An 11427-nucleotide genomic window follows, 5' to 3' on the forward strand; every position below is an offset into this window, starting at 1 on the left:
TCAGGGTCGGGATCGAACCCATGACTTCCTGTATACCAGGTGAGGTAGTTAACATCTCACCACGGAAAGAGACACGCAAACTCCAGTTAGCCTCGGCTATGTTCATTGATCCTCGATTAATTACTTGGTGGAGTGAGGAAGCATTAATGCCGAGCAGATGAAGGTGGCCAGGCATGATTCTGGACACGCCAGCGCCAGTGTGTGACAGTGTAAAGTTTGTGTTTGCAGTAAAGTCTATTAACTCTATTGCACACGGAGGTTATATCAAAACAATAGTTTATTTTTGTTTTCCTCTGGAACTCATTGTAAGAATGGAAACAGGAGGTGAACACAGCACACACATTCAGCTGAAGTCAGAACTGTTCATCCCCAGCATTCAAGGACATCTGAGCCTGGATTCACACCTCTAAGTTGCGATTGAACATTAATTTATGCATTTCTGCATAACACAAATAGTATTGTTTTCAACACCCTTTGCTATGTCAGCTGAATTTAGCTCTTATAAATATTCCTTTTGTAGCCAGACAGCCGAAATTGTGTACTTAGAGTTTTGGGTGAACATTCATTTTGAAGATGCGAGGGCTTCCAGGCATGTTTATGACATTGCCCTCTCATTGTGTGCCATCACAGCCCGTGCAAGGAATTTGGGAAACTTTTTCACTGCATCATGAATATATGAATAAGTATAGACGTATAAGTCACGTGTTACTGTGTATATATGCATTCCTCTGTGCCTCGATACTGACGTGTAGATGGTGTGTATATTCTTATTTTCTGTCTGCAGCTGACGCTGGTCTGATGGAGCAAAGGCACTCAGTGCAGCTCTGTACGACAAGTCAACAATGCGACCAGCGTGCATACAGCACGGATCGGACTGGAAATTTGACACAGCACCAGAGAACTCGCACTGTAGAGAAACCCTTCAAGTGCAGTGTGTGTGACAAGGCATTTTCACCGTCATCTGCTCTTAAAATACACCAGAGAACACACACGGGAGAGAAACCCTTCAAGTGCAGTGTGTGTGGGGAGGCATTTTCACAGTCATTTGCTCATAAAAGACACCAGCGAACACACACGGGAGAGAAACCCTTCAAGTGCAGTGTGTGTGGGGAGGCATTTTCACAGTCATATAATCTTAAAAGACACCAGAGAACACACACGGGAGAGAAACCCTTCAAGTGCACTGTGTGTGGGAAGGCGTTTGCAAATTCATCTGCTCTGAAAAAACACCAGAGAACACGCACGGGAGAGAAACCCTTCAAGTGCACTGTGTGTGGGAAGGCATTTGCATGGCCATCAGTTCTTCAGACCCACCAGAGAACACACACAGGAGTGAAACCCTTCAAGTGCACTGTGTGTGGGAAGGCATTTGCATGGCCATCAGTTCTTCAGACCCACCAGAGAACACACACAGGAGAGAAACCCTTCAAGTGCACTGTGTGTGGGAAGGCATTTGCCTGGCCATCAGTTATTCAGACCCACCAGAGAACACACACAGGAGTGAAACCCTTCAGGTGCACCTTGTGCGGGAAGGCGTTTGCATATTCATCAGTTGTTCAGATCCACCAGAGAACACACACAGGAGAGAAACCCTTCAAGTGCAGTGTGTGTGGGAAGGCATTTTCACAGTCATCTGTTCTTGTAAAACACCAGAGAACACACACAGGAGAGAAACCCTTCAGGTGCACTCTGTGCGGGAAGGCGTTTGCACAGTCACCACATCTTAAAGTACACCAGAGAACACACACAGGAGAGAAACCCTTCAGGTGCATTCTGTGCGGGATGGCGTTTGTACGTGTGTCACATCTTCAAAGACACGAGAGAATACACACGGGAGAGAAACCCTTCAGGTGCACTCTGTGCGGGATGATGTTTGCACAGTTGCCACATCTTAAAGTACACCAGAGAACACACACGGGAGAGAAACCCTTCAGGTGCACTCTATGCGGGATGGCGTTTGCACGTTCATCAAATCGTCAAAGACACCAGAGAACACACATGGGAGAGAAACCCTTCAAGTGCAGTCTGTGTGGGAAGGCCTTTTCACAGTCATCTTTTCTAAAAAAACACCAGAGGACACACACAGGAGAGAAACCCTTCCGGTGCACTCTGCTGGAAGGCGTTTCCAGATTCATCAAATCTTCAAGTACACCAGAGAACACAGAAGCATCAGAAGATCTGCAAGGAGAGGAGTCTGAAATCAGCTTGTGAAAGTCAAAGTTCCACAATGAGCCCATCCCTCATGAAACAAGAACCGGAGGAAAATCCCAGCTTTGACACTGTAAAGGAACCGAGGTGAAATGTGAAGAGGTGATGGTGAAGAGCAAAGAAGTGACGGTAAAATGTGAAGATGAAAATTAAGCTCCAAAATGGGACCTTCACATCGATGGAGGCAACGTGAAGCAGGAGGAGAATTCTGACTGAGGCAGAGCGAGGCAACTCCCAGCAGTTTGAGGAAGTGGAGGTGTGGGTGGACTTCCTCCTAGACAATACAAAGTCAAGTGGAGACCCGGTAGATGTGTAAGCCAGAGACGATGTCGCTCCAATAGATGCACCTTTGTCACAGGCCTTTAATGACAAGAATGTGAAGTTGAACACTCAATTCCTAGATTCAACCTGCAGAGTAAGGGCGGCCAGTCTTTGTGGACCTGTGGGTTGGGTCAATCTCTCACCAGGAGCGAGAGACAAGCCCCCAAGCATTCACTATGTTATAATAATAATTGCATTTACACGGTGCTTGCTTAACCGCCTCAGCAACTCGGAGTTTCGTGTCGTACCTCGTCTGAAACACTCGAAGAGCATCCCCAAGTAGCAGCTGCCCCTGTGTGGCACAGGATGGTGGCCCTAGACCGGCCTGCATGTGGACAAGAGCCTGTCAGTAGGGGGCGATGATTGATGCGTCATCTCAGTTGTGTAGTTTGTAGGTAATCTTGATTCGAAGCTTTCGTGACTGCAGGAATCCACACTCTCGAGTTATTTCAGTAAAGTCACCACGTAGTAGAAACATAACAGACCGCGGCGTTTAGATCACAACACAAGCAATCGTCATCAGGTGGGACAACCACAGCAAGAAGAAGACGCTGAAGTAGTAGGCGCCTACTCCAGCAGTTTCTTCTTGCTGCTGTGCTTGTCCAACCTGATGACGATTGCTTGTGTTGCAATCTAAACTCCGTGATCTATTATTTGTAGCTAATGTTTAGAATTTGCTACATTTTGACCCAGACGCCAGCATGCAATGGCCTACTCGTTTTGAATGACACTACAATAGTACGTTGTACATACACTGTTAAGCAGGCGGTGCGTATTTTTAAAATAGCTTCTTGTTAATACGATGTAACCTGATGCAGTATATTTCACTGCAGTAATTCAATTTTGTTAATATGCCTGTCAATAATTACGAATGAATACTTGTCTGTGCGTATTTTAAATGTTATTCTTTTATAAGGTGATGTTGATATCGAAAACTGACACGTAACTGGCATGCCATAAATAGGAAATTAACTCTGCTTATTCGAATCAATGTATTCGTATATATGTTGATAAACTGTTTCAAGCAGATTGTCTCTAACGGCGACTACAGGGACCACGTGATTGTTTAAAAATGTATTTGATTATAACTATAATTGCCTACAATTCGTCATGTGTAGCTTATTTAGACTATAATTTATTCACTACCCAAAATGTATTTACTTGAAAACGTAGAGCTGATATTTGTAAGCAATGTCTTTGTTATTTTTACGTTTGAAAAAAAATATTTGCACAAATTGAACTTGTTCAGATACAAGGTGAATTCACAAGGCTTTGTAAAAAATCCAATATTTCAGAATTTTGCCTTAACAGAGAATATTTTTTTAAATGTTGGTAAAAATAAAGATTCAGAAGTATATATTGTGCCGTGTCTACAATTTTATTGTAAAGTGTAATTGGTAAAAAAAAAATGATGGTTCAATGAGCCACTCTGTCTACAGGAAAGCTACCCATACGGATGCTTACCTGAAACCGGATTCCCACCACCATCCATCCCAGAAGAATTCCGTCATCAAGACTCTGCACCATAGAGCCCAATGCATATCCGACCAGGAACACATAGCCAGTGAACTCAAGCACGTACACCAAGCTCTTACAATCCGCAAAGCTATCACTCCAACCATGAAGAAGGACCCTCTTGAGGAGCCTTTCAAAACCATCACTTTGCCCTACATTGCGGGGATCACAAAAAAGATCTCCAAAATCTTGAATAAACACAAGATCCAGGTCCGATTCAACACATTACATAAAATCCGTGATCTGGTCCCGTCTGTAAAAGATGTGATTCCGGACATACAATACCCTGGTGTCTACAAACTAAGTTGCCTCTGTGGTAGTAGTTACATTGGAGAAACCAAACGCCGTGTCTCAGACCGCATTCGTGAACACAAAGCAGACCTTAAACACGGTAGGACCAACACCTCGGCCGTGGCAGATCACTGTTATAATTCAGTAGGCTCACATGACATTGACTTCTCCAAGACGGAGGTTCTCTGCAATCCATCTGGCTACCATGAGATTCGTTCATGAGGCTATCCACATATACAAGCACAGAGACAATTTCAACCGAGAGGAAGGAATTCTGGCTTAGCAATCATTGGAAGGATTTGATAAACCATTTCGGGTCTTTTGATTGTTCACGCTTACGGTGGCTTTCAGACAGCATACATTAATTTTTCGTCTCCCCCCTCCTCTTTTCCGAACATAGATGGACTCGTCCATCTGAATACCTTCCAAATCACTCTCCGTGGCGCTAACGTTTAAAAATAAATACAAACCGCCACGTCTTTCAAATGTTTCTTGCCGTTGGTTTTGACACCTGATGATGACTGCTTGTGTTACAGTCGAAACGTCGTGAGAATTTTATTATTTTATATATTTTTATTGTTTCCCTTCAACGTGACTTTACCGAAAGAACCAAGAATATAATTCATTGTTTGTTATGTTCGTGTTACATTTTAAACAGAAAATGTTTACATTTGCGGGACCTCTTTGGCCCAGAATTAAAATGGTGACAGAGAAAGGGACGTGGCGTGAACACCTACACACACTCAGTGTACACACACACAGAGTGTACACACACAGAGAAAGGGACGTGGCGTGAACACCTACACACACTCAGTGTACACACACACAGTGTAAACACACACAGTGTACACACACATTGTGTACACACACACAGTGTATACACACAGTGTACACATACACAGTGTATACACACAGTATACACACACACAGTGTACACACACAGTCTACACACAATAATGTCCACGTTGTTGCAGCTGAGCCCACGCACCCAAGGGAGGGAGCAATGTAAAATGAATCTAAATCAACTTAAACTCCAACCCCGCTCTGTGACGTCACCACTCAGCATTACTTCATCATCGTGAAACGCCATGGAGTGGTGTATCTTGCCAGTGACGTCATGTCACCAAAGTATTTACCCCTCCCCCATCCACCGCGTTCTTGAGCGTGACGTCACCTCCGCTGGGGTCACTGCCGATATCGTTCCATTGCCAATCCTTATTTGGGCAAAGCTACGCCCAGTGACTGGCGGCTCATTAACATAATGTATTCGTTAAAGCCGTCGCGAGTTTATTGCGACGGGTTCAGCACTCACGACATAACGGATGGCACATTAACATAATTTATTCATTCTCTAATATATTAAGTTACAGACCGCTCATTGTGGGAGGAGCGTGTCTCGTATCTCGGATGTGACGTCATGTCACCTGCTGCTGCGTGACGTCACGAGGTAACAGGAAGCTTTCGCTTCCTGCACTGAAATCCGAGGTGAGAAATTCTCATTGCGATTGTGGTTGTTGTGGTGGTTGTTGTTTACCAAGGTAGAGCCTCGCTCTCTCTCGTAGGGATGTCAGTTGAGTAGCAGCGAGCATGGGAATCGATGTCCAAGTTGGAACTTTACAACGCGGGGCCTAGCCACACGGTGGCCTTGCCTCCTGCCCTCGCCTGATTGCATTCACTTTAATTATCTCGCTTTAAGTTTAATTTGCCTTCACCCGGATCGCCACTTTGTAGCTTTGTTTTATTGTAAATATTCACGCAGTTTTTATATTTTTCACAAGGCCAAGCCCGCTTGAGCTGCTATACCGCTCTTGTTATCAGAAGCGACCTGCCCACAACAACACAAGGTGAGGCTTTGTCAACGTGTGTGAATGTTTTGACTTAAAACTTTGGTGACTGCAGGAATTAATATTTTTGGTTCTTTCGGTAAAGTCACATAGATAGAAAATTTAATGAAAATAACAGAAAATAAAAATAATTTAAAAAATTGTAAATAAAGCTAAAAAAACTGACGTCGTTTTGATCGCAACACAAGTGGTCTTAATTTAATGTAATTGTATTATCTGTTATTGTTATTTTCTGTCTACGTAACTTTGCTGAAAGAAACAAGAATACGTGTGTCAATGTCTATCGGTCAAAACGCTATACGGAGAGATGTGCAAACTCCAAATATACAGCAGGTGTCACGGTCGGGATCAAACCCACGACTTCCTGTACACCAGGTGAGGTAGTTAACATCTCACCACGGAGAGAGACACGCAAACTCCAGTTAGCCTCGGCTATGTTCGTTGATCCTCGATTAATTACTTGGTGTAGTGAGGAAGCATTAATGCTGAGCAGATGAAGGTGGCCAGGCATGATTCTGGACACGCCACCGCCAGTGTGTGACAGTGTCAAGTTTGTGTTTGCAGTAAAGTCTATCAACTCTATTGAACACGGAGGTTATATCAAAACAATAGTTTACTTTTGTTTTCCTCTGGAACTCTTTGTAAGAATGGAAACAGGAGGTGAACACAGCACGCACATGCAGCTGAAGTCGGAACTGTTCATCCAGGCATTCAAGGACATCTGAGCCTGGATTCACACCTCTAAGTTGCGATTGAACATTAATTTATGAATTTCTGCCTAACACAAATAGTATTGTTTTCAACACCCTTTGCTATGTCAGCTGAATTTAGCTCTCATAAATATTCCTTTTGTAGCCAGACAGCTATAATTGTGTGCTCGGAGTTTTTGGTGAACATTCATTTTGAAGATACGAGGGCTTCCAGGCATGTTTATAACCATTTGCCCTCTCATTGTGTGCCATAACAGCCCATGTGATGAATTTGGGACACTTTTCCACTATATCATGAATATATGAATAAGTATAGACACACGTGTTACTGTGTATGTATGCTTTCCTCTGTGCATCGATATTGACGTGTAGATGGTGTGGATATTATTTTTTTCTGTCTGCAGCTGACGCTTCCTCTGACGCTTCCTCTGCAGAATTGGTCTGATGGAGCAAATGCACTCAGCGCAGCTCGGTAGGACAAGTCAACAATGCGACTGGTGTGCATACAGCACGGATCGGACTGGAGATTTGACACGGCACAAGAGAACTCACACAGGAGAGAAACCCTTCAAGTGCAGTGTGTGTGGGAAGGCGTTTGCAGATTCATCTACTCTTGTAGCACACCAGAGAACACACACGGGAGAGAAACCCTTCAAGTGCAGTGTGTGTGGGAAGGCATTTTCACGGTCATCTGCTCTTGTAACACACCAGAGAACACACACGGGAGAGAAACCCTTCAAGTGCAGTGTGTGTATGAAGGCGTTTGCACATTCATGTACTCTTGTAGCACACCAGAGAACACACACAGGAGAGAAACCCTTCAAGGGCAGTGTGTGTGGAAAGGCGTTTGCATATTCATCTGCTCTTGTAATACACCAGAGGACACACACAGGAGAGAAACCCTTCAAGTGCAGTGTGTGCTTGAAGGCGTTTCACGTTCATCTCTTCTTGTAGAACACCAGAGAACACACACGGGAGAGAAACCCTTCAAGTGCAGTGTGTGTGGGAAGGCATTTTCACGGTCATCTGCTCTTGTAACACACCAGAGAACACACACGGGAGAGAAACCCTTCAAGTGCAGTGTGTGTGTGAAGGCGTTTGCACATTCATGTACTCTTGTAGCACACCAGAGAACACACACAGGAGAGAAACCCTTCAAGTGCAGTGTGTGTGGAAAGGCGTTTGCATATTCATCTGCTCTTGTAATACACCAGAGGACACACACAGGAGAGAAACCCTTCAAGTGCAGTGTGTGCTTGAAGGCGTTTCCACGTTCATCTCTTCTTGTAGAACACCAGAGAACACACACGGGAGAGAAACCCTTCAAGTGCAGTGTGTGTGGGAAGGCATTTTCATGGTCATCTGCTCTTGTAACACACCAGAGAACACACACGGGAGAGAAACCCTTCAAGTGCAGTGTGTGTGTGAAGGCGTTTGCACATTCATGTACTCTTGTAGCACACCAGAGAACACACACAGGAGAGAAACCCTTCAAGTCCAGTGTGTGTGGAAAGGCGTTTGCATATTCATCTGCTTTTGTAATACACCAGAGGACACACACAGGAGAGAAACCCTTCAAGTGCAGTGTGTGCTTGAAGGCATTTGCACGTTCATCTCTTGTAGTACACCAGAGAACACACACGGGAGAGAAACCCTTCAAGTGCAGTGTGTGTGGGAAGGCGTTTGCAGATTCATCAAATCTTCAAGTACACCAGAGAACACAGAAGCATCAGAAGATCTGCAAGGAGTGGAGTCTGAAATCCACTTGTGAAAGTCAAAGTGCCACCATGAGCCCATCCCTCATTAAACAAGAACCGGAAGAAAATTCCAGCTTGGACACTTTTAAAGGTATCGAGGTGAAATATGAAGAGGTGATGGTGAAGAGGGAAGAAGTGATGGTGAAGAGCGAAGAAGTGGTGAAATGTGAAGAAGTGATGGTGAAATGTGAAGTGAAGGTGAAATGTGAAGATGAAGATTCAACTCCAAAATGGGACCTTCTAATCGATGGAGGCAACGTGAAGCAGGAGGAGAATTCTGACTGTGAGGCAGAGCGAGGCAACTCTCAGCAGTTTGTGGAAGTGGAGGTGTGGGTGGACTTCCTAGACAATACAAAGTCAAGTGGAGACCCGGTAGATGTGTAAGCCAGAGACGATGTCGCTCCAATAGATGCACCTTTGTCACAGGCCTTTAATGACAAGAATGTGAAGTTGAACACTCAATTCCTAGGTTTAACCTGCAGAGTAAGAGCGAGCGGCCAGTCTTTGTGGACCTGTGGGTTGGGTCAATCTCTGACCAGGAGCGAGAGCCAATACGCTCCCAAGCATTCACGATGTTCTAATGATAATTGCTTTTACATGGTGCTTGCTTAATCGCCTCGGCAACTCGGAGTTTCGTATCTCGTCTGAGATACTCGAAGAGCATCCCCAGGTAGCAGCTGCCCCTGTGTGGCACAAGGTGGTGGCCCTGCACCGGCCTGCATGTGGACAAGAGCCTGTCAGTAGGGGGCGATGATTGATGCATCATCTCAGTTGTGTAGTTTGTCGGCAATCTTGATTCGAAGCTTTTGTGACTGCAGGAATCCACACTCTCAAGTTATTTCGGTAAAGTCACCACGTGGGTAGAAACATAACAGATCACGGCGTTTATATCACAACACAAGCAATCGTCATCAGGTGGGACAACCACAGCAAGAAGAAGACGCTGAAGTAGGCGCCTACTTCAGCAGTTTTGTCTTGCTGCTGTGGTTGTCCCACCTGATGACGATTGTTTGTGTTGCGATCTAAACTCCGTGATCTATTATTTGTTGGCAATGTTTAGAATTTGCTACATTTTGACCCAGATGCAAGCATGCAATGGCCTACTCGTTTTGAATGACACTACAATAGTTTGTTGTACATACACTGTTAAGCAGGCGGTGCGTATTTTTAAAATAGCTTCTTAATACGATGTAACCTGATGCAGTATATTTCACTGCAGTAATTCAATTTTGTTAATATGCCTGTCAATAATTACGAATGAATACTTCTCTGTGCGTATTTTAAATGTTATTCTTTTATAAGGTGATGTTGATATCGAAAACTGACACATAACTGGCATGCCATAAATAGGAAATTAACTCTGCTTATTCGAATCAATGTATTCGTATATATGTTGATAAACTGTTTCAAGCAGATTGTCTCTAACGGCGACTACAGGGACCACGTGATTGTTTAAAAATGTATTTGATTATAACTATAATTGCCTACAATTCGTCATGTGTAGCTTATTTAGACTATAATTTATTCACTACCCAAAATGTATTTACTTGAAAACATAGAGCTGATATTTGTAAGCAATGTCTTTGTTATTTTTACGTTTGAAAACAAATATTTGCACAAATTTAACTTGTTCAGATACAAGGTGAATTCACAAGGCTTGGTAAAAAATCCAATATTTCAGAATTTTGCCTTAACGGAGAATATTTTTTTTAAATGTTGGTAAAAATAAAGATTCAGAAGTATATATTGTGCCGTGTCTACAATTTTACTGTAAAGTGGAATTGGTAAAAAAAAATGATGGTTCAATGAGCCACTCTGTCTACGGTAAAGCTACCCATACGGATGCTTACCTGAAACCGGATTCCCACCACCATCCCAGAAGAATTCCCTCATCAAGACTCTGCACCATAGAGCCCAATGCATATCCGACCAGGAACACATAGCCAGTGAACTCAAGCACGTACACCAAGCTCTTAAGGCTAATGGTTACTCCGACTACACAATCCGCAAAGCTATCACTCCAACCATGAAGAAGGACCCTCTTGAGGAGACTTTCAAAACCATCACTTTACCCTACATTGCGGGGATCACAAAAGAGATCTCCAAAATCTTGACTAAAGACAAGATCCAGTTCCGTTTCAACACATTACATAAAATCCGTGATCTGGTTCCGTCTGTAAAAGATGTGATTCCGGACATACAGTACCCTGGTGTCTACAAACTAAGTTGCCTCTGTGGCAGTAGTTACATTGGAGAAACTAAACGACATGTCTCGGACCTCATTCGTGAACAGAATGCAGACCTAAAAAACGGTAGGACCAACACCTCGGCCGTGGCAGATCACTGTTATTATTCAGTAGGCTCACATGACATTGACTTCTCCAAGACGGAGGTTCTTTGCAATCCATCTGGCTACCATGAGAGATTCGTTCATGAGGCTATCCACATATACACAGAGAAAATTTCAACCGAGAGGAAGGAATTCTGGCTTAGCAATCATTGGAAGGATTTGATAAACCATTTCGGGTCTTAAATGATTGTTCACACTTATGGTGGCTTTCAGACCGCATCCATTATTTTCGTCTCCCCCCTCCTCTATCCCGAACATAGATGGGCTCGTCCATTTGAATGACTGTCAAATCGCTCTCCGTGGTGCTAACGTTAAAAAAACGCCACTTTTTTCAAATTTTCTTGCTGTGGTTTTCACACCTGATGATGAATGCTTGTGTTGCAGTCGAAACGTTGTGAGAATTTTTATTTTATATTTTTATTATTTTTCTT

General features: G+C 43.7%; 1 protein-coding gene across 1 annotated transcript; it reads left to right on the forward strand.

Annotated features, from left to right (window-relative positions):
• The first annotated feature begins 7327 nt into the window (after positions 1-7327).
• Positions 7328-10388, forward strand: LOC142908988 (uncharacterized). The gene has a single exon (XM_076059673.1). It carries the CDS (start codon positions 7378-7380, stop codon positions 9028-9030), a length of 1653 nt encoding a protein of 550 aa, XP_075915788.1. The 5' UTR covers positions 7328-7377; the 3' UTR covers positions 9031-10388.
• The last annotated feature ends 1039 nt before the right edge of the window (positions 10389-11427 follow it).

Source organism: Petromyzon marinus, unplaced genomic scaffold (assembly GCF_048934315.1).
Source record: "Petromyzon marinus isolate PM22_M1 ecotype Great Lakes invasive population unplaced genomic scaffold, UKy_Petmar_22M1.pri1.0 PM_G_Scaffold_11, whole genome shotgun sequence".
NCBI lineage: Eukaryota > Metazoa > Chordata > Hyperoartia > Petromyzontiformes > Petromyzontidae > Petromyzon > Petromyzon marinus.